Here is a 27,315-nt window from a genome sequence, read left to right on the forward strand (position 1 = left end):
TTATTTTCTCTGACCTCTAACTGAAATCTAGCATTTCCTTCACTTATGAATGTATGCAATAAATTACAGCAATATTCATTTCATACCACATTTCAGTTGTTGTATATCTCGAAAAATCGCTTATGCACATCCATACTTTGAAATTGTGGTAGTAGTCAGACCTGGCACTCACTGAGTGTCATAAAACTATCTGCCGCTGCGTTCTGAGAAGGGGTCCATGGTTCTCACCCGACTGGCAGAAGGGGTCTGTGGAACAAAAGCCATCCAAAGCACCAAAACGGAAGCATCACATAAATAAACTCAAATAGCAAAAAAAGCAACAAGAAGGGCAAACTCTATGGTAGTCAGAATTAGAATTAAGACCCAATATATCTGTGATAATAAGCACAGATGAGACAAAATTATTATTATTACCAAATGACAGTTTACATACCGAGAAAGCCCAAGAGAATCAAACGTTTAAAACAAGAAGATTAATTAGCAAGTTAAACTACAAAACATAAAAGTACCCTTTTTCCTATGAATGCACAAAAACTGGTCAGAAAACTCTACAGGAATGTCTCCGCTAGGTATTCCCTTAACCAGGCGGGGGAGAACCTCCGTGGAGAAAACCTACGATGGGGCATAAAGAAGAAACTTACACGAAAAGTAACCACATGTTCCTGCACAGGAAGGTGCACCACCGTAAGGTCAGTAATTGATTCTCCCCAAATTAATTTATTAATTAATTACAATCCAATTAAAATTCCGAGAGGACTTGGTGGCTTATAGTGGAGCTTGACAAAATCTGAAAAAAATTCTGGAAAAGCAGCATTTGAAAGCGAGCAGGTGCGCGTCCTGAAGACGGCACAACGCCTGCCCCACCCGTTCTCCGCGCTGTGACCGGCCACGCGCTCCGGGGGTCCCGGTGCCCTCCGCCTGGCCACGCTCCACCCGCTTAGACGTGACATGACGGCCTCGGCAGTGGGGACCAAGGAGACGACAGCAGGGACCTCGAGCCTGGGCTGGAAAAGGCGCCGGCGCCCGCCCGCTCCTCGGGGACCCACGGAGCCACGCCAGCCGCCAGCCCACCGAGCGTGCAGCCACGTGAGGCTGCCACGTCCAGCCCGGCTGGGACACGGGCCCACCGCGAGGCCCAACAACGGTCACCAGCAGAGCCTCTCGACCAGAAGCCACGAACAGACAAGGGCAGCTTTAGGCCACTAATTTGGGGATAATTGTTACGGGGCCACAGTGAACAGAATTCCAGGTAAATTCTCTTTAAAAAAAAAAACCAAGAGGCCATTAGCCCTAGCACACTTCAGAGCGTAACGAATCAAAGCCCACCTGTCCATTCAGCAAACACACACTGTGTCCCCGGGGGCTGGGGCCCCTGCAGGCTAGGATTACGGACGCAGGGGTACACAAACATCCTGATCACTGTGGGGTTTAAATTTTAGTGGAAGCCACAAATCTAATTCCCAGGAGTAGTAATTCCCTAAGAACAGAGGAAATAAAATATATTTCCTAATTCATGATGCATTCAGCATTTCACCCCTGAAAAAGGCCAGCAGCCAGTTTTGCCAAGAGCAAGGAAAACAAGCATTTACTGAGCCTTTCTCGCAGGGCCTTCCCGTCCCCCCCACGAGCCCCGCTTCTTCCTTCCAGGGTTCCAGCCTTAGCAGGAGCCCCCCAGACCTCTCAGCTCCCCGCCGGCGGCCCTCCCGGACGTCCCGCCCCAGCTCCGCCCCGTCACCCACTGCGGTGACGCGGACCCCCAACACGGGGCAGGGACGGGCCATCGTGGGTCCCGGGCCCCCCATTCCGCGACCCAGGGCTGGCTGTGCCTGTGCCGCCCCGACGGCCCGGGAGGGCACCACGCACGACGTGGGCACAATCCCCTTTCCAGTCACTAAATGACGCCTCCTGAGTCCACGAGCCTGTCCACACCAACAGGCCGCGAGCCGCCGTGCCCAGGTGGACAGGCTACTCACAAGGGCTCGCTCCACCCCGATTCGCCCTTCGGCAGCACCGCGCGGACTGCGCCGGCTTCGGGCCAGCTCCCGGGCCAGCCTGGGCCTGCGCCGCCCACACCGCCACCTGAGGGCCTGGCTTGGGCCGGGTCTGTCGCAGGCCGCTCCCGTGTGGTGGGCTGCGGGGGCACCTCAGGAGGCCACCCTCGTTCTCTGACCCTCACGAGGAGGGTTTCCTGTCTCCTCTCTGAAAGCCCGGAGCTCGGACACGCGGGGCCAGCCGGGTCAAGGAAGCAGCGCTGAGCGAGACGAGGCCTCCCGCGGCCCTCCCGGGGGCATCCACCTGCGCACCTGCTTAGGAGCCGGTCCAGGGAACTGAACAAAACTGCTCCCCCAGGACACCGGGGCTCCATCCGCAGAGCAGTGGGCACCGGCAGGGCCACTTCCCACCCACGGCCCGAGCATGAGCCCTGGCACCGTGGAGGTGCATCCAGGCCACACAAGACAACTTGACCAAGAAGGTCTACTTGCAGGACCGCCTGGACAACTGGCTCTGCTTGACAGCCTGGGCTAGAGGCAGAGGCAGGGGCACACTCTGACCCTCAGGCTCAACCTGCACTCACCAACATTCACTCTTCCCTCTCCCTGAAGGACTCTTGGAGGTCACGGCAAGGCCAGGATTCCTAGAAATCTGCAGCGATTTCTCGAGTTTATTTCAGAACAGTCAAAGCTAGGCTCTCTTGCCGGGGGAAGGACAAGCGTCTTTATTTTACTAGCCCCACAGCGCGGTCCAGTTTGGAAAGAGCACTCAGGTATAAGCCTCTTTTCCCACATACGAGGAAAACTGAGGCTCAAATAACCAAACAATTAAAATAATTAGCCAAAGCCATTACTAAGCCCCTCTACAGGGGAGCAAGCGTAGCTCAGGGGTTGAGCGCCCACTTCCCACGAATGAGGACCTGGGTTCAATCCCTGGTACCTCCTTAAAAAAAAAGAAAAAGAAAAAGAAAAGAAAAAGACACCCTACAGATTTCCTAAGGTTGGGTGCAGTAAACTCAGGCGTCCAGGAAGTGGGCTGGGCCTGCGGAGCCGAGGCGCCAAGGCGTGTCTGCGCGGGAGGGCGGCCGCCCTCCGGGCCCCGGGGAGAGCAGGCGGGCACGGGGCACCTCCGCCGGCCACGGCCCTCAGCCCTCAGCCCCGCGCGCCGACGCCAGGACCCACAGGCCTTGCCCACGTCTCACCCTGCCCGCCCCCCGCACGCACCCCCCGGGTGACATCCCCCTGTGGCGCGGGGAGGGGACCCTCCGTCCTGCGGCGTCCCCAGGGGGCGTGGGCTCAGGCTGCGGGGCTCACACACGAGGGCGGGGCGGCTGCTCTGCGCAGGTCCCTTCGCAGGGCCCAGTGGCCTCTTCACGGCCAACCTCTAAACGCTCAGAGCTCCCCCCAGGCCTGGCGCCCGCCTTCCTGCCCCTGCTGGACGGGACCTGCCTCCCGTGGACAGGCCAGGAGCGCAGCAGCAAAGCGCCTGCAGGCCCTCGAGCTCCGCCCTGGACACGTTAGGGAAGCTTCTGGAGCTTCTCTCCTGCCAAGAGCCTGGTTTCCTGACTCGGTGTCGGCTCCCAGCCGAGGCAGGAGTGTCAGTCCCGCTCCCACCTGCCCCTCCCAAGCAGCCCTGATGCAGCAGGGGAGGAGCTGCAGGGACAATGGACAAGAAGCAAAAAAATGGGTCGATTTTAATTTTTGAAAATACTGTTCTTGCAACAAGCCTAGTGGGGTGCAAAGAGCTTACACAAGGCAGTGGAAAGAGGGCTTTACATACAGCTTGGAAAACGGGCCGAGCTCAAGGGGGAGCCGGTGGGGCAGGCTCTGCTCACCCATCTCGGGCACCAGGAGTTGTCCCGGGGTTCTCCTGCAGATGCAGTTAATTTGGGTGGAAGAGGAGAGAACTGAGGCCACTGAAAGTTATGAAAAAAGGGCAAGAGCAGTTCGGGAAGAGGAGCCGGAGGCAGAGTGAGAGATGAGCACGTGTGGGAGAGGCGGCTCCCATGGGTGACCACAGGAAAGGACGGGGAGCCAGGGGCCCGAGGCCGCCGCAGACGCGCTCGCGCGTGCTCCCAGGCAGAAGTCAAAGAAACACGCTCTGCCCCAGACGCTCGCCTTCCCAGCAGACCGCGCCCGGGAAGAGCTCTGCCTCGGCTTCCGGCTGCTGGAGCCGGCACCACTAGGTGGGTCCCCTGGACAGCGGGATTCTCTCGGCTCACGGTCTTGAGACCCGAAGTCCAAACCGCGGCTTCGGCAAGGGCGAGCTTCTCCCCGTGACCGTGGCGTTTGGGGCTGGCGGCCGGGACCCCCGTTCCTGGCCTGGCTGTCCGTGGACCTGCGGGGCGCGCCCTCTCCTGCTCTGCCCGGTCCCCTTGGCCTCCGGCTTCGCACGTCCCCAGGGCTGCGTCTCCTCCCCTTGCAGGCTCGGGTGTCGCGCCCTTGCTGTCCTCTGCTCCCGCTGTGCTGTGCCTTTCTCCTCATGAAAGCCTGAGGACTTCCCATCACCCAGCCCTGAGTGACTGCGGGTTTTTTAAAATAGATGGTCTAGATGATGAAGTTAAATCTCTCAGAACATAAAGCAAAAGGCAAAAAAAAAAAAAAAAGGAAAACATGCGAGAAAAATTAACACAGGAGATCAACCATGCAAATAACAGGAGCTCCATTAAAACAAACAGAGGAAATAATCAAAGAAATGCTAAACTGTGTCCTTGACTGAAGGTGAAACCTAAGACCGAAGGAAGGAATGCAGTGTTAAGAAGCAACTATGAGCAAAGAAACTAGCAAACTTGTGGGCCAATCTAAAAAGATACTGACTACAAAAGTTACAAAAACAGCAAAACTGTTTAATGTACAAAGTAGGGGTAAAAGCAAAACCAGCAAAGCAGCACACTACATAGCAACAAAAAGTATCACCAATTATAAGGTATGTTCATAAGCATTTATACACAAAAGTCCACAAAAGTAAAACACATTTAACAAAAAGACACAGAAATACAAGAAAAAGTCAAAAAATAAAATAGAGGGGAAGATTTATAGCACACTTAAGTAATATGACATATCACATAGAAAAATAAACAAAACTGTAAAAGATTAAAATTTTAAATAATTAACCCTGTATTAATTTTTTTAACTGCTAGATTTCTGATCATAATCAAGTAAAACAAGAACTCAGGAATGAAACAATGACGCCCAAGCTCCATCGCTCAAAAAAGACTACAGGCTAATTAAACATGCCTACAGAACACTCTTCTACAAAATTAAAATAATAAACATCTAAAACTTTATGTAAATGAGAGTTTATATTGAAACCTCTGTAACTACCAATATATCTATACTCAGAATAAAATTTGTAACTGTAATTGTTTTTATTTTTAAAAGAATGAACATAATTTAGTATGTAACTGGAGTATCTATAAAAAAGAAACAAAATACTAAGAGGAACTTGGTAAGTACAAAAACTAGAAATTAATGAAATAGAAATGATTATAATAAAAAAAAACAATTTTGAAGAACTGCAAAAGATAAATAAAACCAAAAGCCAAAATTTGCTAAAGAGGGAAACTTGAGTAGGTCAAGAATATATAAGAAAATCGAGCATTCCTTAAGCAAGCATCATTAAAAATAAACACTAGGCTTTAGAGAGGAGATAACTTTCAAGCAACAGACACAAAAAAAATGGAAGGCACACCAAATTATCTTACAAAGCCTGTGCATTAGCCAGGCCCAATAAAGACAGTGTATGCTTGTGCACCTGTGGCTAAAGAAGCAAATTTCTAAATACAAAATAAAGGCTTATGGACTCCAACAAGATATTAAGAGAGTCAACATTAAAAACTCTATCAACACAATTTAATATGTCAACTAACTAAAGGAGGAAAACCAAGAGATTTTCTGACTGAAAACATCTGAAAAATTTAGCAGCCAATATAGAAGCAAACTACCTAAACATGACTTTTTAAATGGACTAGACTGGGACCAATGGGGGGATTATTTATGAAGAATGTTTGGGGCAATTGGCAACATTTGAATATGGACTGTGGGTTAGATAACAGAATTCTATCAACATTAATTCATGATTTTTATTATTACCCCATATTTACGTAGAGAATGTCCTTTTCTTAGAAAATATAAACTGAAGTATTTACGGGCAAAGCAGCATCATGTTTGCAACATACTTGTAAATGGTTCAGAAAAAACATTAGATAGATGAATGATGGGGGTCAGGGGATCAGGGTGGGGGCTGGGAATAAGAAAGTAAATAGGGCCCAATTTAATAATTGGCAAATCTGGTTTAGGGTATAACAGATTCTTTGTTGTACTTGTCCTGCAATTTTCCTGAAAGTTGGAAATTACAGCAAAATTTAAAACTTATCAACAGATCCTGCTTACTAAAAAACAAAAGTAAACATCGTAGTAAAGCAACGAAGTGCACAAGCTGTTCCCACTAAAGCAGAAAACAAGACACGAGCTCTCCTTGTGCATTTCTGCTCAGCTTTACCTTAAAGGTACCAATTAATGCAATAAGAAAAATGAGCAGTATAAATACTGAAGATGAAGAGATAATACTATTTACAGATGATATAAACGTAGACAGGGAAAGTTTAAGAAATTCCTAAGCTTAAAAAACTAATTAAGCCAATTGAAAAATTACTAAATATAGGAGAAGTCAACAAAAGCCCTTGCTTCCCGGTACAGAGGCAGAAAGTCCTGGAGGAGGGAGACTCTCACTGACACTACGCTTACAGCAAAACCTCAGAGGTGTGGCAGCCACGGGACAAGACCCTGAACTTTTCTGCCTGTTCAAATACTTAAAAGTCATATTAAAAATACTAGTTAGGAAGAGCAAAATGTGAAGATGCAGCATTACACGGTGCTGTGAGTGGAATGTGTGTGCACCTTGTCTGCTATCGAGACGGCAAACCCTACTCTCCTGTTATCTGAGTTTGCCTGGTGTATCTTTCCCAGCAGCTTTATTTTTGCCTTCCTAAATCTCTTCAATTTAGGTTTATCTTTTGTACACAACATAGAGCTGGATTTTGCTTTGTTGGCCAACCTGAAAACCTTTTTAAATGAGGTTGAGTCCAAAAGTGAAAAGAAAAAGAAAAAAAGAGAATTAAAAACAGACATAAACCATTTTTAAATGAGGCTGAGTGGTTTACAGGTATTAATACACCCTCTGTATCTGCCAGGTTGTTTACTCTTATACTTAAGACACACACAAGTAAACAGTCGTTAGTATTCGGCTGCGCTCTCTCCCTCTCTCTGTGTATTTTTGGGAAAGCAGAAGGTTTTTGGTTCTAATTCACTAATGTTGTATCAGTGCCTTGTTTAACCTCCCAAAAAGAGAAAATTATCTTTGTGAGTTAATCCACTCCTGCGGGTGTGAGGCCCTTTCACACGGACCTCGTCAGTGAGGCCGGCTCTGGAGAAGCCTCCGTCCTCCTGCTTGGCCTGCTTTCAGTGGAGGCCCAGGCAAGGAACCTGCCGTGGGAGAAGGAGGATCCAGTCTCACCCACAGCTGAGGTCAAGGAAAGAACTTCCCAAGAGGCTCAATGAACCGAGACTCAGGAAGAGAGGAGCCACACACCTGACAGCTTACAGCTAAACTGGGGAAGAAAGCAGAGTGGCTGAGACCGAGAGGGGAGGCCGGGAAGAGACCAGCCCTGTGCCTGGCTGCCCACAGCTGAGCTCCTGGAGAAGATGGGGGGGGGGACCTCAGCAGAGATGGGCCGCCATCTTGCTTCACCAGGTGGTAGCTGACTCGGGTGATAAAATACCCCTGCTGGTGCCTTGATTTGGACATTTCACAGCCTCAGAACTGTAAATTTTTACCCTAAATAAATTCCCTTTATAAAAGCTAATCCATTTCTGGTACTTTGCATCAGCAGCCCTTTTGCAAGCTAAAACAGACGGAATATGTAAGACTGCTTATATCTGCTGTTAAGAGAGCTACAACATAAAGGAGAAGGGTAAAAAAACCCAAATGGTGATAAGGTGTCTATATTCTATTTTAAGTGGTAAAATAATTATTCTAAATAGACTGTAAGAACAACACTCTTCTAAGTAATCCATGTATCAAAGAGGAAGTCTCAAAGAAATTAGAAAATGTCATTAAGTCAGTAAAAATAAAAACACAACTTATCAAAATGTGTGGGATGTTGCTAAAGCAGTGCTTAAAGGGAACTTCATAGCATTAAATGCTTGTATTAGAAAAGATGGTTATCAAATAAATGATCTAAGCTTCCACCTTGAGAAAGTAAATTAACAAGAACAAAATAAACTGAGAACAAGATGTAGATAGGGAAAAAATTAAGGTAAGAGCAGAAATCAAAGAAATTAAAAGAGAAAAACAGAGCAAAATCAAGTAAATAAAAAGCTGGTCTTTGAAAAAATCAATAAAAGGTATAAACCTCTACAAGGCTGAGAAAGAAAAAATGAGAGAAGACACAAATTATCAATATTAGAAATGACAGAGGAGCTATCACTACAGACCCCACAAATATTAAGAAGGTAACCAACCTAAATGAAAAATGCTAGCTTCTCCAAAAATCACAAACTACAAAGCACACATGAGATAAAAGAGATAACCTAAATAGTTCTATTAACTATTAAGGAAATTGAATTTGTATTTTAAAATCTTCTGAAAAGAAAGCTCTAGGCCCAGATGCTTTCAGTAGCAAATTCTATCAAATATTTATAGAAGAAATAACACCAATTCTACACACTTTCAGGGAAAAAAAGAAGAGGAAGAAACACTCCCTAACTAACTGTGATTCCAAAACCAGACAAAATTAGTATAAGCAAAGAGAACTAAAGACCAATATTTTCCATCAGCACAGAGACAAAATCCTCAACAAAATATTAGTAAATCATATCCACCCGTGTACAAAAACATGACCAAGTTATGTTTACCTGGTTCAGTATTATAAAATAAGCCAACGTAAGTAATACATATTAACAGTTTAAAAATATATATATTTCATCATTTTAATGCAGAAAAAGTATTTGCCAAAATTCAACATTCATGCATGGTAAAAACTCTCAGTAAACTAGGAAGGGAAAAGAACTTCCTCAACCTGATTTTGAAACTCTAAAAAATGTAGAGCTAGCATTATATTTAGTAATAAAAAACTAAATGTTTCCCCCTAAGATCAGGAACAAGGCAAGAGCATTCATTCTCACCCTGTTTCAACATCACACCAGAAGTCCTAGCCAGCGCAATAAGGCAAGAAAAAGAAAGACCAGGCAAACAGATTAGAATTAAATAAAACTGCCCATATTCATAGATGACATTTTTCTATTTAGAAATTCCCGAGGAAGCCACACCATATCGCACAGGTGCGTACACACACAACTTCTAGAACTAATAATTTACCAAGGCAGCAAGATACAAGGTCAACACACACAAAATCTATTGAATTTTTATATACTACCAATGAACAATTGGAAATCCAATTTTTAAAAATGATTGCTCCAAAACAAAGGAAAAATTTATGTATATATCTAACAAAACATGCCCAGGATCTGTATACACACACACCAAAAACAAAACAAAATAAAACAAAACAAAAAACCTACAAAATGCTAAGGTCAGAAATCAAACAAGATCTAAAATAAATGGAGGGGCACACTGTGCTCCCAATAAAGATGTCAATTCTCCCCAAACTGATCTATAGATTTAACACAATGCCGGCAGGATTTTTTGTAAAGATCGACAAATGGATTCTAAAATTTCTTCTAAAAGGCAAAGAAACTAGAATAGCCAAAACAATTTTGAAAAATAATAAAGTTGGAGGAATAACATTACCCAGTTTTAAGACTTATTATGAAGTTCCATTAATCAAGACAATATGGTATTGGCAAAAGGGGAGGCATATTGATCAGCACAACAAATAGAGATGCCAGAAACAAAAACAAGAACAGAGCACGAGCCTTTTTACAAAGGTGTAAAGGCAATGCAGTAGAGAAAGCACAGTCTTTTCAACAAACGTTATTGGAGTAATTGTACATGCATATGAAAAAAAAAGACCTAGTCCTAACCTCACACTTTATAGAAAAAATAATTCCAAATGGATCATAGATCTAAACGGAAAAGGGAAAATTATAAGACGTTAAAAAGAAAACAGAGAATATCTCTGTAACCTAGCATTTGGCAAGAGTTATTAATGATAACTCCAAAGGTACAATCCAAAAAATGGAAAATTTGATAAACTGTACTTAATCAAAATTTTAAAAGACACTGCTAAGAGAATGAAAAGACAAGGTACTGGCAGGGAAAATATGTTCACACTTCTGAAAAAGGACTTTCAAAACTCAACTATAAGAACGCAATTTTTAAAAGGGGCAAAAGACCTGAACAGACACTTAACCAAAGAAGACATACAGCTGGCAGATAAGCACGAAGAGATGTTTACCATCCTTAGGAAAATGCAAATTAAAACCAGATGCTCTGGGGAGTGGATGTGGCTCAAGCAGCTGGAGACCCGCCTCCCACACGGGAGGACCCAGGTTCAGTTCCCGGCGCCTCCTGGGAAAACAAACAACAAGCAAAACAAATGATGAAAACAACCGAGGGAAGCCGATGTGGCTCAGTGGTTGAGTGCTGGCTTCCCACATACGAGGTTTCAGGTTTAACCCTCAGCCCCCCCACCCCCAAAAAAATAAGAAACCACGTCTACTAGATACATATCTACTGGGATGGCTAAAATAAAACATACTGAAAATACCAAGTGCTGACAAGGACACGGAGCAACTGTGAACTCTCTCACATTGCCATTGGGAGTGCAAAATGGAACGGTCATTCTGGAAAGCAATTTGGCAGTTTTTAAATAAAGTTAAACATACCTGTGGTGGTTTAAGGCTGTATGCACCCCAGAAAAACACGTGCTTACACTGAATCCATTCCTGAGCAGTGACCTTTTGATGAGGCTAGCGCGGTCAGGAGGGGTCTTCGTCCTATTACTCGAGTCCTTTATACCCAGAATGGATTCAGAGATACAGGAGAAAGCCACAGACAGAGCAGGCAGGAGCCGGCATCAACAGAACCCACAGGCAGGGGAAGGCCGGGAGAAGCCCCAGGGGCCTCGCGGCCTGACGGGCTGAGGACCGAGGCTGCCCGCAGCCAGCCCGCGCAGCACCGGCTGCAGGGGAAAGCAGCGCCTCGAGGTGCCCTGATTTGGACATTTTACAGACCACAAAACCATGAGCTAAGAACTTCCCCTTGCTTAAGCAGCCTAGGAAACTAAAACGATAGCTTTCCCGTATAATCCAAAATTCCCATGCTTACTCACCCCAGAGAACGGAAAACTTACATCTATACAAAAGCCGAGAGGTACATGTCTACCGCGGTTCCCTTCCCACGTCTTCAACACGCCTGAGCTGCTGACGCTCACGGCGCAGGTGCGCCTGAAGGACGGGCTGAGGGACAGTCAGAGGTTGCGTCACGACCCCGTGACGTCCGAGGAAGGAAAACCACGGTGGGCGGCGCAGCGCTCTACGTGCAGCCTGCACGACCGGCACGCGGGCACGAGGCTGTTTTGTGTGATGGGGCACTGTAGCCTGGCTGTAGCAGTGTTTATACCAACAGATGGGTTAAAACTCAATGTACTGGACCCAAAAGAAGTCAGTTTTACTGTCAATCTTTAAAATAGCACAAATTATAAAAATTAAGCAATAGATTGTTAGCCCCACCCGTTCCCTTATCCACTTCCCCTCCTTTTCTCCTCCTGCCACCGCACAGGGGAGCAGCACAGTGACTGCACACCTGGGGCAGGTGAGCCAGACGGGGGTTTTAAGCAGCCACACTGAGCAGCAGAACGGGAGACCAGGGGCCCCCGGCGGAGAGGGCGCGAGGCAGACCAGGCCAAGTCGCTGGGGTGGGAGGGCTCCCTGAGCAGAGAGCAGGCACGGTAAAGAAAGCGACCACACTGAGCAAAGGAGTAAGTCAGATTTCTCACTGCTGGGTAAGATTTTTGTAGGCACAGTAAGAGGGAAAGCTAGAAAGAACCTGGAGATACTGCAGTGGAATTTGAGGAATTAACAAGAAATCATGGACGGTTGAGTTATGTACCCCAGGAAAAGGGCCCACTCCTGATCTGAATCCATCCTTGCGGTGTGGACCCTTCCACACAGGACCCTCATGGATGTTACTTCCAGTTAAGAGGTGGCCCCGTGAGCGAGGGTGGGCCTTGATCCAAATACTGGAGACACTAGGAAGAGAAAGCCACTTCAAGGAGGAGAGGGCTAGAAGCTGGTGGAACCCAAAAGAGAAAGGAGAGGACACAGCCAGGTGATGGGAAAGCCAGCGGACCCAAGGATGGCCAGCCAGAACGCTGCCAGGCTCGGACGGACACAAGCCCTGATTCTGAAACCATGAGCCAACGAGTTCCTGTTGGAAAGCCAAACCCCTGTGTGGTATTGTCGCAGCAGCCAGGAGACTAAGATACAAGGACAGATAGTGAGGGAGTTACAGGTGTGTGTGCGTATGTGTGTGTGTGTGTGTGAGAGAGAGAGACAGACAGAGAGACCCAGCTCTGTCCACTGAAGTGGCCTAGAGCCACGACGGCCTCGAGCAATAACCACGCTGAGCATCGAGATCCACGTTTCTAAGCACCAGCCTGAGAAGGCATCGAGGCTTCCTGGGGACTGGCACGTTCCAGGACTGGGGCAAGGAAAGTATAAACTAAGCCTGGAGGGAAGCAGATTTGGCTCAACGGACAGAGAGTCCGCCTACCACAGGGGAGGTCCAGGGTTCAAACCCCGGGCCTCCTGACCCCTGTGGTAAATGGGCCCATGCGCAGTGCTGATGCACACAAGGAGTGCCCTGCCACCCAGGGGTGTCCCCATGTAGGGGAGCCCCATGCGCAAGGAGTGCGCCCCGTAAGGAGAGCCGCCCAGCGTGAAAGAAAGTGCAGCCTGCCCAGGAATGGCGCCACCCACACGAAGAGCTGACACAGCAAGATGATGCAACAGAAAGAAACACAGATTCCCAGTGCTGCTGACAAGAATGCAAGCAGACACAGAAGAACACACAGCAAATGGACAAAGAAAGCAGACAACTGGGGAGGGGGAGGGGAGAGAAATAAATTAAAAATAATATAAAATAAGCCTGGAACATCTTGTGTCTGAAAGTCAGAAATGCAGGGTATAACGGGGGTGGGGGACAGATTAAGTATGAAAATAGATAATGACATGACCAAAACATTTCCACCGACCCAAAAAGGACCTCTCTATGTGGATGACGGTGACAGCAGCACCACACTGTGAACTATCAGCACTGAAAAATACATCTGAATATGGTCAAAAGGGGAAACCTTAGGTTGTATATATATGGTAAAGGAATAAAAAATTAAAAAAACAAATCCATGGAACTGCATCACACAGTGAACCAAGGCAAACTATGGACTACAGCTCATAGCACAATGAGAAAAACGCTCTTTCGTCAGTTACAGCAAATGAGTCACACCAAGGCATTAATAATAGTGTGGTAAACAGGAATCTTGAATTTTATACACGGCTGTTTGTAAACCCACGACTTCTCCTATAAAAAAATAGAAATGACAGTAACATACGTCAACCCACTGGATAAAATAGACAACTGTGAGTCTATGTTGATACAAACTTAAACATGACTAACCAAGGAGGGGAGAGAGAGCTCTTCTCACAGAGCAGTAACTGGGGAGGGTGGAGGGTGCTGGAGGGGCGCACCATCGGGCGGCTGCCCCGTGGCGGCGAGGGCGGGCAGGGGGTCCGGCGGGGCAGGGGGCGTCGGCATCATCGCTGAAAACGCCCCACAAAACGCTAACCAGGGGAAAGGTGAGCTGAGGTGAGTAAAGCAGCAGACCCCGCGGAGGAGGTGCCGTGGCCGCCCGCTGCCACCTGCTGAGGGGCGTGGCGCTGCGCTCGGCGCCCCACGAGGCCCAGGGCCCCCAGAGGAGAAAGCGCGGCCGCCACGGAGCGCAGGGGCCACGGGGCGGGCGGCACCCCGGGGAGAGCACGGGCAGGAACGGGGCCCAAAGGCGCCTCAGGGCGCGTTCCACCCGGGCCTCTGCTGACCGCACGGGGGGCCTTGTTTGGGGAGATACGCACGGAACTTTCAGGGTGACGGGACCCCACGTCTGCAGCTTGCTCCCAAAACGCTGAGAAAAAGACTAAGGATAACGGATGTTTTTCCGCTGAGAGACAGTGTGCCTGAGCACAACCCGAGGCGCACACACGGTGAGAGTTCCCAAAAGAGAAGCCGAGCGGCGCACAAGAGGACCGGTCGGAAAGTCTGAAATTACTTCAAGATAGTTACTTGTAAGTACTTGACTGCTTTGGTAAATGCCTGCCTTCCAGCATAAAATGTGGCTGTGAGAATTCCAAAGCACAATATTCATACATAATACTTGTTATCTGGAAGGCTAAAGGAGTTTTTCCTTATTGTTTAATCCATATTTAACTGGGGTATATCTCAGTATTGACTATTCTACATTGATTTTCCCAGTTACACTTGTATCTTTTCAAGTCTTCTTTTACTTCAGGAGATTTTCCTTGCGTTAGAGTCCTGAACTTTAGTTTATTCCGTTGCTATGTCCTTCCTTCCCTGAACACTAATTATTCATGGATTGACTCTCCTCTGCCATCGTCCGTATCTATTACTTTCTAATTCACTTTATCCATTTTTTCCAGCGTCCTCCTTTTCGTCCTCGGTTATTTCTGGGCTTTCTGTGGTTTCCATTTTCTCCCGCTCCTTCTAACTCAGTCTCATTTCTGAACCTCATTTCCCTCCCAGCAGCTCTCTGTCCCCATCTCATCATTTCCCGTGATGCAGCCTTATCCCCGTGGAGCCTTTATTTCTGATTTACTTTCTCTCCAAACGTTTTCTTTTAGCTCACGCTGAAGTGTGCGTTTATACTTTCCTCAGGTGCCCCCACTTCTGCAGAGCGGCTCCCGAGTCCACCGCTCGTTCTTCGACTCGGTTTTGCGTGAGGCCGCGCTCTGCTCGTCTCTGGGGCCCGTGTTTAGACGAGGCGCGTGTTCCTGGTCTCGGGGAGGAGCGTGGCGGCGGCTCACCAGCGGCTCGCAGCGCCCGCTTCCCAGTCAGGGCGGGAAACCGGCACCAAGGAGGACGGGTCCCTGCGGCCTCGTGCCCCGGGGCAGCACATCCCGGGCCTCCGGCCGCCCTCGCCACCCCACAGGACAGCGCCCTGCCCTGGCCGGCCTGCGGCGGCGGCTGCTCCCCGGAGGCTCCACTGAGGGGGGCTCCGCTGGGGGGGGCTCCACTGAGGGGGGGCTCCGCTGAGGGGGGCTCCGCTGAGGGGGGGCTCGCTCGGGGGGGGGGTTCCGCTCAGGGGGGCTTGCTGAGGGGGGCTCCACTGAGGGGGACTCCACTGAGGGGTCTCTGCTGAAGGGAGGGCTCCTCTGAGGGGTCTCTGCTGAAGGGAGGGCTCCTCTGAGGGGGGACTTGCTCAGGGGGGGTTCCGCTGAGGGGGGGCTCCGCTGAGGGGGGGCTCCACTGAGGGGTCTCTGCTGAAGGGAGGGCTCCGCTGAGGGGGGGCTTGCTCAGGGGGGGTTCCGCTGAGGGGGGGCTCCGCTGAGGGGGGCTCCACTGAGGGGTCTCTGCTGAAGGGAGGGCTCCGCTGAGGGGGCTCCGCTAAGGGGGGCTCCGCTGAGGGGGGGCTTGCTCAGGGGGGGTTCCGCTGAGGGGGGGCTCCGCTGAGGGGGGCTCCACTGAGGGGTCTCTGCTGAAGGGAGGGCTCCGCTGAGGGGGGCTCCGCTGAGGGGTCTCTGCTGAAGGGAGGGCTCCGCTGGGGGGGGGGCTCCGCTGAGGGGTCTCTGCTGAAGGGAGGGCTCCGCTGAGGGGGGCTCCACTGAGGGGGCTCCGCTAAGGGGGGCTCCGCTGAGGGGGGTTCCGCTGAGGGGGGACTCGTCTTTCTGCAGGGGAGGCCTGTGGGCACTTCCAACCCTCTTCAGGGCTTGGCCTGCCGCTGCGTCTCTCCGCGGCTCGTCCTCCCCTTCAGCTGGAACCTGGAAGGCCCGGCCGGCAGGGCCCGCTGCTGGGGCACGCTCCGGGCAGGCTCCCCTCAGGAGCGGGCACTCCTGGGGTTTCCGGGCTCCTCTCCCTGTCAGAAGTCCCTCCGAGTCCCCGCTCCCCCACCGGCGGCACGTGTCCTGGACTCCGGCCCGTCACTTGTGCTGGCATCGTCTTCTGGGGGTTCTGCCGTGGCGGCCTGACTAACTGGGAGACTTTCCAGGAGGAGTCTGAGGGGGCAGGAAAGCCACTGTGAGGCCATGAACACGTCCCGACACTTCCTAAAAGGCGCAGAACGCGGAGCAAACGCGTGACTGCTACGGCAGGTTCCTGAGCCGGCAGGGGTGACACGCTGAACCCGCCAGACCGTCCAAAACTAACACCTCAGGGTGGCACGAATCCAGTCCAGATCCGGAGCATCTTCCCAGAAGCCAGACACAGCTGCTCCGAGCTCCTAAACCCAAACCAGGCACCTCGGAAAACAAAAACCAGAGCCACGGGCCGTCCCAGACGGCACCATCGCCATGAGGTTCCTACAGCCAGAACACGAGCTGACTCTACAACAGACGGGAGCGCGAGGCTGAGGAGACCCAGACAGGAGCCGCGTGGCCAGAGGACTCTCCATCGCCAGAGCCAACGCCGCAGCTCAGATGGAGAAGGACGGTTTATTTAAGTAACGGCCCTGACATGATGATTTGTCTGAGCACAAATAAAATTAGACCCTTCCTTATGCCATCTGCAAAATAAATTCTGGATGAATTAGAACTTAAATGTAAAAATAAAACGAAAACACTAGAATGAAACTTGGGGACATATTTGTGTGACCTTGGTAATGGTCGCCCTCTTAGCAAAGAGAAAAGAACCCAAAAGCTGTGAAAGAAAAAACAACAGATTTGACTACACAAAGCTATCATTTTTTTCTTTATGGAAAAAAAACCACCAAAAATAAAGCCAATGGGAATAAAAGAGAAATGGAAAACTGCAAGAAAACATTTGCCACACTGAGGACGACAAGGGTCCAATATTCCTAGTATACAGAGAGTCCTTAAAACTGGTGAGAAAATAACAACCAACTCAAAAGAAAACAGGCAAACAACATAAAGAAGAAATTCACAGAAGAGTAAAATGCAGATGTCCCCAACTCCCCAGAAGCACTGGAAGTTCTGACCAAATGAAAACAATGAGGTTCCTTTCTCCTAAAATCAGATTGATAAAACGTTGAAGGCTGCTAGCATCCCACACTGACAAGGAGGTGGGAACAGGCACCTCCGACAGGCTCCCACGGGGGGAATGAGTAACACCTGCTGTGGAAGTCAGTCTGGCAATACCGAGCAAACTCCACCATCTGAATACCCTGCGTGAGCCATTCCGCTCTGGGGCGTTCCTCCAGAAAGCCAGCCCGTCGTCGGAGCTCGCGGCGGCGTCCGCCTGACACCACCAGCCCATTCGCGGGAGGAGCAGCTGAATCCATGAGAGTCCTGCACGCCGTGCGCGATGACACGCCGTGCGCGATGACACGCCCACGAAAGTGACAGGTCATGCCTGGGAATATTCGTCACACGTTACATGGAAAAAGAAGTCAGAGAAACGTGTGTGAGTAATCTCAAAAAGAGACATATTCCAATGCATATGAATTCTAGTGTGTTTTTGTAGCTGAAGAGGAAAGCAGCACTGGCAGCCCCCGCTACCTGGGGGTGCAGACCTGGGACGGGAGGAGGCAGTGGCCGTCACTTCATTTTCCGTACTCTTCGCCGTTTCCAGTCTTTGCGACAAGCACCTGCTGCTCTGGGATCCTAACAGGCCGCTCCACGCAGCTTCCTCAGAGGCGCACACCCTGTCAGCCCCGGCGGCGGCCCGTGGGACTGGTGAGCGGCGCCCACGACGCTGGGTCCAGGGCAACCACGGCCCTGCTCGCCGAGCCCCGCCGGACCAAGCCCTGAGCTGCAGGACCCGTCTTCTCGGCAGTCACGGCCTCGTCCTCCCGGGGGGCAGTGCCCGTCCCCAGGGCAGGGAAGGCACTCGACGGTGGGCTTCAAGCAGCGGAAACAGGGTGGCCCTGCGCCATCCCCTGCGCCAAGGGCCGCCCCGTCCCCCCCTCACTGCCCTCCACTCCTCCCCAGCCCCTCTCGCTCTTCACCTCTGCGCACATTTTGTGCTTCTCCACCCAAGGGCGTGGCCCCTCGCCGAGGCCAGCGCCCTCATCACCCTGCTTGATTTCCTCCCCATCGCCTCTTCCCAGAGGCAGGCAAGCCCAGTGGTCAGGATCAGTGCAGCTGAGCTCACCGGCCCCACTTCACCTCAGTTTACTCATCAGCTGCCGAGGCTTCTTAAAGCAAAATCGCTGCACCCTACCAAACACCACACGTCGGCGGCTCGCGCCAGCCTGAGGGTCCCGTGCCCCGTTCAGGCTCGCCTGCCCTCAGTGCCACTGTGAGCAGGATGCCTGAAGAGGCTCCTTCAGTTCAGGGGGGCCCAAACAAAGGACGCAGCCTGGAGGCAGATACCCAGAGCCCTGCACAGGCAGAGGGAGACCCCGGAGGAGCTGGCGCCAGAGAGGGTCACACCGTGTGGCAAGCGCCGAGGAGCTAGGGGCTGAGGCCACGGTCAAGGCTTCTGGCCTCCGGAACCATGAGCCAGAGGCCCTGCTGTGTCGCCAAAACCAGGTGGTGGCACTCGTCCCAGCAGCTCAGGGAGGTGACGTGCCGGTCCAGGGACCACCGATGCGATGGCCCGTCACTCCACGGAAAGCTCTGGCAGGCTACGGGGCTCGCTTCGGTTCCTCTCAAATCAAAGGCAGCCCTCTTCATGAGTCTTCACCACACACAAACCAGAGGTGCTGAGGACGCACGGATCTTGCTTCAGAGGATGCAGTGGAGGCAGAGTGCAGCCAGCCTGGGTTCAGTGTGAAGCCACCCACGAGGGCCATTCTCAGACGGAGGACACATCGCAAGACGCTTTCGCCAGTCCGCAGGTACATGTCCATCCACACACACGCCAGTGTGCCAGCCTGTTCCAGCAGAGCCAGAAGAGTTGCCATTTCTGCAAAGGGCAGCGGCGGTTCATGAGAGGTTTGTACTGTGTTGAAAGTATTTCACAGTGTCTGGTAGATTAAGTGTGATGGGAGGAAACAAGCCCATGAGAAAATATTTAATGGAGGAGGGGGGACCTGGACCCAGGGCAGAAATTACCTTAAAATCACTAAAATGTAAGCAAGGCAGACAACCAGCAGGATGGCAGCTGAGCAAGGCGCTCCGAGAGTCAGCTCCTGCTCCAGGGCAGTTAGCAAACACCCAGAGCTCTCTGGAGCTAGCTGAAGCACCTGTTTGGGGGCTCCAGGAGGCCACAAGAGCATCCTGCCAAATCCTTGAAGGAATGGAAGGAGGAGATGCCCATCGGCAGAGAAGACTACTAAGTGGAGTGCTCCACGCTGCGGAGGCCAATGCCATCCTCCACTGGAGGCACAAGCCGCCTCGGGAGCTGTTCCACAGCTGAATTGAAAGCTCCAGGAGGCGGACTTGGCCCAGTGGTTAGGGCGTCCGTCTACCACATGGGAGGTCTGCAATTCAAACCCCGGGCCTCCTTGACCCGTGTGGAGCTGACCCATGCGCAGTGCTGATGCGCACAAGGAGTGCCGTGCCACGCAGGGGTATCCCCCACATAGGGGAGCCCCCCGTGCAAGGAGTGCGCCCCGTAAGGAGAGCCGCCCAGGACGAAAGAAAGTGCAGCCAGCCCAGGAACGGCGCCGTACACACAAAGAGCTGACACAACAGGATGACGCAACAAAAAGAAACACAGATTCCCGTGCTGCTGACAACAGAAGCGGACAAAGAAGATGATGCAGCAAATAGACACAGAGAACAGACAACTGGGGCGGGGAGAGGGGGAGAGAAATAAATAAATCTTTAAAAAAAAAAAGGAAAGCTCCACTTCCCCAAAACCGGGGGAGGAAGAGACGGTTGGGCACCAACTTTAGCTACTGAGGAGTGAATTTAGCAGGCAGCGTGGAGGGGGACGTGGAGAGACATGGTGGGGAGCGTGGAGGGGCCACGTGGAGGGGTACATGGAGGGGAGCACTGCATAAATTACTGCCCACCCCTGCAGCTCCATCCCTGCCCCAGGCAGGGGAGAAAGGGACGTGAAGCTTCATCAGTCTCTCTGGGCAACTACAGTCTAGGCTTGCACGACTTGGATTATTCCACACAGCTGTGACTTTGTCCCTACCCCTCACAAAGGAGAAAGTTGGGAGAAGCTTCATCCGTCCCTGCGGCCATGAGGGCAGCTTAAGCCTCCACAGCTTACAGCACCAACTACATCCTTGGCTCCTACTGCACAACCAGCAAGGGAGAAAGGGCAGGAAGCCCTAAACTAAAGAGAAAAACTGTGCTCAGAATAAACACTCTAGTAAGATAGATGCCAAGACACCAACAAAAAAATTACAATCTACATCAAGAAACGGGAAGCTATGGCCCAGTTAAAGGAACAAGATAAGCCTCCAGATGACATAAAGGAGTTGAGACAACTAATAGATGTTCAAACAAATCTCCTTAATAAATTCAATGACATGGTTAAAGAGATTAAGGCTATTAAGAAGACACTGGATGAGCACAAAGAAGAATTTGATAGCATACGTACAAAAATAGCAGATTTCATGGGAATGAAAGGTACAATCAATGAAATTTTAAAAAACACTGGAATCATATAATAGCAGATTTGAGGAAGCAGAAAAAGGATTGTTGAGCTTGAAGAAATGGCCTCTGAAAGTGAACACGCGAAAAAAACAGATGAAGAAAAGAATGGAAACAATTGAACAAGGTCTCAGGGAACTAAATCACAGCAAAAGGTGTACAAACATAAGTATCATGGGTGTCCCAGAAGAAGAGAAAGGAAAAGGGGCAGAAGGAATATTTGAAGAAATAATGGTAGAAAATTTCCCAACCCTACTGAAGGACATAGATATCCCTGTCCAAGAAGCACAATGTACTCCCATCCAAAAAAATCCAAATAGACCAACTCCAAGACACATTCTCATCAGAATGTCAAAGGCCAAAGACAAAGAGAGAATTCTGAGAGCAGCAAGAGAAAAGCAATGCATAACATATAAGGGATACCCAATAAGATTAAGTGCTGATTTATCACCAGAAGCCATGGAGGCAAGAAGACAGTGGTCTGATATATTTAAGATACCACGAGAGATAAACTTCCAGCCAAGAATCCAGCAAGACTGTCTTTCAAAAATGAGACAAGATTAGAATAGTCACAGATAAACAGAAACTGAGAGAATTTCTAAGCAAGAGACCAGATTTTCAGGAAATACTAAAGGGTGTGCTAGAGCCTGAAAAAAAGACAGGAGAGAGAGGCCTGGAAGAGAGTCTAGAAATGAAAATTATATTAATAAAAGTAACTAAAAATGTCAAAAGAATGGTGAAAATAAAGTATGACATATAAAACTCAAATAGTCCAGAATAAACTTAACCAACAATGTAAAGCACTTCTATTCAGAAAACTGCAACTCAATGTTAAAAGAAATCAAAAAAGGCCTAAATAATTGAAAGAACATTCCATGCTCATGGATTGGAAGACTAAGTATAATTAAGATGTGACTTCTCCTGAAATTGATATAGATTCAATGCAATCCTGATAAAAATTCCTCCAGCATTTTTTTTATTGAAAACACGATTATCAAATTTATTTGTAAGGGTAAGGGGTAGTGAATAGCCAGAAACATCTTAAAAAGGAAAAGCGAACCCTTATCTCCAGACTTTAAATATTACCTCGCTATAGTGGTAAAAACAGCATGCTACTGGCATAAAGACAGACACATAGACCAATGGAACCAAATTTATGACTCAGAAACAGACCCTCACAGGTATGGTCAAGTGATTTTTGATTAGTCTGTCAAACCCACACAGCTCGGGCAGAACAGTCCATTCAGCAAATGGTGCTGAAAGAATTGGATATCCATAGCCAAAAGAAGGAAAGAGGATCCTTATCTCACACCTTATCCAAAAATTAACCCAAAATGGATAAAAAAATTAAAAATAAAAGGAAGATCCATAAAGCTCCTAGAAGAAATTATAAGAAAGTATCTTCAAAACCTGGTGTGGATTCTTAAAGCAGATAAGAGGAGGATGAGATGGACTACTGATGTTTAATGTATGTAGACGTTTTAATTAGCTTTACTGTAAAAGGATGGAAATGTATAGAGTGGATGGTAACAAATAATGATTAACAGCTCATTTATAAATGGGGATGTGGCTGAAAAGGGTAGTCTAGGGATGTAAATGCCAGTTGACAGAATGCTAGAGAATACTCTAGGAACTGAACAGCACAGTAAGCCACGAGGTGGATGAGAATTGTGGCTGATGGTACAGATGCAAGAGTGTCCTTTGTGAGCTAAAGCAAATGTACATCACTACTGCAGGGTGTTGGGAAGATGGAAAAGCATGGGGAAAAATACAACTGGAGTGACCTATGGACTGTGCATAATATAATATTCTTGCATCTATGCCAAAGATGTACTGTACTGATAATGGGGCAGTAAGGAAAATGTGTGTCAAATGTCCACTATGGACAGGGTAACAATCAGATGATATTATCTTATCTGTAACAAATGTTCCACCACAGAGTGGTGTGTTGATGGAGGGGTGTTGTTTGGGAATTCTGTACATGTACATGATTGTTTTCTAAGTTTACAACTTCTGTCAAAAAAAATGCACTTGAAATTAATAATAGGGTGGGCTGGAGGGGGGGAAATACACCAAATATAAGATAAGGACTATGATTAGTAACATTTTGACAATATTCTTTCATAATTTGTACCAAGCGTCTCTTGACAATGCAAGGTGTTGGGCAGTTGATGTATGGGACCCCTGTATGATGTTATGCGTGTTTGCTTTGTAAGTTCTCAACTTTTACTATACACTTATTGTTTATGTATGTTCATATATACATGATATAAAGACACTAATAGGGTGGGTTGGGGGAAAATACTCTGGTTAGTAATATTTTAACAATACTCTTTAAACATTAGTTAAAAAGGTTTAACAACAATGCAAGGTATTGGTGGGGTGAGTTATGAGAGTCCTGTATGATGTTATACATGTTTGTTTTGTAAGTTCACAACTATTATTATACACTTGCTGTTTATGTATGAGTGATATACTTCAATAAATTAAAATATATGAAAACATTTTAAGCAAGATTTGTTCTGTTCTTGGTTTTTCCTCAGAGCCTAGAAGAATGCCTGCAGGTAGCAGGTGCTTAACAGAACATCTGTGGAATGCCTCTGAATCTGGAAGGTTAAAACTAACCAAAACTAACAGTTTTTGCAAGGAAAAGGGCTGGAAATCCAAACCGAATGATTATCTCACGGATTTTTAACTCTTTAGACTACAAGGCAAGGAGTGTGTCTTTTTCACACAAATAGCTTTCTACTGTGCAAGAAATGTGTGCCTTCGGTTTACTGGCCAAATGCAGCCCTCCGGCCACCTCCCCCGGCACCGAGGCTGAGGCTGAACGGGGCGGCGGCCGGTCGGGAGCAGCGGTCACCGCCGCGCGGCCACGTGCAAAGGGCAGCCTGTGCTCAGCGGGCCCCGGGCCGCGCTCCCTGGGCCGCCCTCCTCCCGCGCACTGCGCTGCGCCCGGCTCGTCCCCGCAGCTCTCCAGGTGAGCCTGGGTCTCCAGGTGAGCCTGGGCGGGCGACCTCGGCGGGAGGCGTGGCCGCCCCTGCCCCGCGGCGGGTGCTCCAGCGTCCTCTATGCTCAGATCCCCTTTTAAAAGCCTTGCCGTGGACTTAGGGAACAAAGGCCGTCACCCCAAAAACCAGAACTGGGCATGACGTTGGTAGGCGAAGTCCCACCTCCTGAGTTTCCAGGGGAGCCCGGGGCGCCCCGCAGCTCCAGGGAGCAGACGTGGTGCCAGGTGCCCGCGCGCGCCTTCCCCCGCTCCACGCGCCCCGCAAGTTTCAACAAAAATGCCAGAGGCCAAACCGAACTCGTGGGGACAGCCGCTTCCCCTGGCACGGCTCCCCAGGAGGGTCTCTCCCGGTTCTCTAAGTGAGGGGTCAACCTCCGGCCCAGAGCCCTGGACACACGCCCCCCGGGCGCGGGCGGGAAACGCCGAGTCCGCGACGCCCAGTCGGCGAGGGGTCCCCGGGCCGGCCCAGCCCCGCGAAGGCGACACGAGCCGAGACGCCGCTCCCCGCCTGCGGCGCGTCCCCGCACCGAGCCCCGCCAGGTCCCCGCACCGAGCCCCGCGGGGTCCCGAGGCCAGGCCCCCGCTCCGCGGCCGCTCCCCGGGGGGCCCTCCGGCTGCCTCCGCGTCCTTCCCGCAAAGTAACTCCGGGGACCGTGCGCCGGGCGGAGAGGGCGTAGGGTGAGCGGGCGCCCGCGTCCCGCGCTGCCGCCCCCGGAGTTTCGCCCCGCGCCCCCGCCTCGACCCCCGCGCCCCGGCCCGCGCCCGCGCCCCCGCCTCGAACCCCGCGCCCCGGCCCGCGCCCGCGCACTCACCGAGAAGCCGGCCCAGAAGGGGCAGGAGTGGCGCACCCGGGCCGAGGTGGTGAGCGCCAGCGCGGCGAAGCTGACGGCCACGATGAGGCATCCGAGCGCCATCTGCGTGGCCCCGAGCGCCAGCGCGACGCGGGAGCGGCCCGGGCACTCGCGCAGGCGGGACAGGCTGCGGGGCGGCGCGCGGGGGGCCCCGGCCGGGGGCATAGCGCCCACCCCGCCCGGCGCCTCGCCGCCCTCGCCTCACCGGGCGCCCCCGGCACGGGGCGCGGGGCGCGGGGTCGTCCTGGCCGGGGGCCGCGGGCGCAGGCGGGGAGCGGGCCGGGCCGCGCGGGGAGCCGGACGCCCGCAGCCGGAGCCCGCGCCCATGCCGCTCCGCAGGGCCGCCCGCCGGCCGCCGGCGCCCCCTCCCGCCCGCCGCGCGCGCCCCCCGCCCGAGCGCGGCCACGAGCCCCGCCGCCGTGCGCGAGCCGCCGTCTCCGGGCGCGAGCCCCGCTGCCGCGCGCGGGGCCGGGGAGCGGGCGGCGGGCGTTGGAGAGGGGGGCTGCCGGGGACCGGGGGGCGGAGAGCGAAAGCGGGGAGCAGGGACCGGAGAGCCGGGGCGGGGAGCACCCAGGGCGGCCGAGTCCAGAGCGCTCCCCGGGGCCCCGCAGGAGGCGGTGCGGGCGGACCCCGCGCTCCGCGCCCCTCCCCACGCCCCTTCCCGCGTCGCGCCCGCAGGGCTCCCGGGGCGCTCGGGGGCGCCAGTGCCGCGGCCTCCTGGAGTGGGGCGGGCGGGAGGGGCGCCCGGGGAGGCCGAGGTCGGTGCCCGCTCGCGGCCGCCCTCGCCCAGAGCCTCCCGCGCGCTCACCCGGAGGGAGCCCTGGGGCCCGCGGCGCCGCTGCCGGGGGCGGCTCCCGGGAGACGCCGGCCTCGGGGTCCAGCGAGCCGGAGCCGGGCGCGGGGAGGCGGTTGGGGGCGGCCGCGGCCCCCGGGACCGTCTGGAGCAGGCCCCCCGCCGCGGCCCAGGAGCGAGCCCGGCTCCCGGCCGCTTCCACCCGGAGCCCGCAGGCCGAGGCGAAGGCGGGGAGCTCGGAAGCCAGGAAGCCTGGCGGTCAGGCGGTCATCTCGCCGGTCCGTCCATCCGTGTGTCCCTCCAGCAGAAGTTCATACGGGGCTCGAGCACCGGGCACTGTTCTGGTGTTTTTCTGGGTTTGGGCTGTGTGTTTTAATTTATTTTATTGTGGTGACATATATATAACACAAACTTAACCATTTTAGCCATTTTTAAGTGTGCTATTCAGTGGCATTGATCACACCCACAACACTATGCCTCCATCTCCAGCATCTGTTACCAAAACTCTCCAGGTGCCGAACAGAAGCTCTGCGCCCGTGAAGCTCCGCTCCCATCTCCCCTGCCCGTCTCTGATCCGTCTCCTGTCTATGAATCTGCTTAGTCTACAGGTCATTCACGTGTCATCATGCACTATGTGTCCTTTTGTGTTTGGCTTATTTCACTTAGTATCCGTGTAGAAGCATGTACTGGAACCCCATCCTTTTTATGGCTGTGTACTATTCCTTCCTATGGATTACCACACTGCGTCAGATATTTGAATTGTTTCCACATTTCAGCTACTGTGAATAATGCTGCTATGCACAAGGGCATGTTCTGTCTGTCCTAGTTCCTGTTTTCAATTCTTTGGGATGTATACCTAGAAGTGCAGTTATGGTAATTCTGTTTAACTTTTGGAGGAGTTGACAAACTCTTTTCCCAGTGGCTGCACCGTTCTACACTCCCTACAGCAAGGCAGGCGGGATCCAATTTCTCCACATCCTCTCCAACACTTGTGATTTTCTGTTTGGGTTGTGTTTTTGTCGTTGTTGTTTTAATAGCAATCCTAATGGATGTGAGGTGGTATCTCTTTGTGGTTTTGGTTTGCATTTCCCTAAAGGTCAATGATGTTGAGCTTTTTTTTCCACGTGCTTATTGGCCATTTGTGTATCTTCTTTGAAGAAATGTCTACACTTAAGTCCTTTGCCCATTTTTAAAAATTGGGTTTTTTATCTTTTTGTTTTTTGAGTTGTAGGAGTTCTTTATATATTCTGGATATTAAATCCTTATCAGGCATGATTTCCAAATATTTTCTCCCACTTTTTAGGTTGTCTTTTCATGTTCTTAATAATTTCCTTTGCACAAAAAGTTCCTAATTTGATGAAGTCCAATTTTTACATTTTCTCATTTGTTGCTCATGCTTTTGGTATGAAGTCTAAGAATCCACTGCCAAATCCAAGGTCACATATATTACCCTATGTTATCTTCAAAGAGTTTTATGGCTTTAGCTCTTATATTTAGGCCTTTGATCCATTTTGAGTTAATTTTTGTATATGGTGTGAGGTACAGTCCAACTACATTTTTCTGCATGTGACCATCAGTTTTCCCAGCACCGTTTGTTGAAAACATCAGCTCTGTTTTAGTTCCATTTAGAGAACTGAGATACTCTTGCTGTCTATAATCTAGGCAAGAGATGACAGTATTTTGGATTAAGGTAAAGATTTTAAAAAAGCATTAGATGTGAGTGTTAGATTTTAAGGCGAGTCAGCGGGTGATGAATTAAATATGGATTCCATACAGGGAGTGCTGGTTGGAACACCAGGGGCTGAGCCTGCAAATGTTCACTGGGCTCCTCCAGTGAGCTCCCACGTATGAATTAGATGTGCTTCCAAAATATATGTAAATCGATTTTTTTTTTAATGAATGGCATGGAAAGAGAGTTCCAGGCAGCGTGGCAGGGGGTTTTGGTGCAGGGGGATTAGGAGAGGGATTTAC

At 50.8% G+C, this 27,315-nt stretch overlaps 1 protein-coding gene across 1 annotated transcript in view; it reads right to left on the reverse strand.

Moving 5' to 3' along the window:
- The window catches only part of ENTREP2 (endosomal transmembrane epsin interactor 2), a 395,143-nt gene extending 370,228 nt beyond the window's left edge, over window positions 1-24,915 (reverse strand). The window contains exon 1 of the mRNA XM_058294838.2: window positions 24,513-24,915. Within this exon, the coding sequence (XP_058150821.1) occupies window positions 24,513-24,716 (204 nt within the window). The 5' untranslated portion in view covers window positions 24,717-24,915. The remainder of the gene's footprint in view (window positions 1-24,512) is intronic.
- Window positions 24,916-27,315: the final 2,400 nt, after the last annotated feature.

This window comes from Dasypus novemcinctus, chromosome 3 (assembly GCF_030445035.2).
Source record: "Dasypus novemcinctus isolate mDasNov1 chromosome 3, mDasNov1.1.hap2, whole genome shotgun sequence".
In the NCBI taxonomy this organism is placed as follows: Eukaryota; Metazoa; Chordata; class Mammalia; order Cingulata; family Dasypodidae; genus Dasypus; species Dasypus novemcinctus.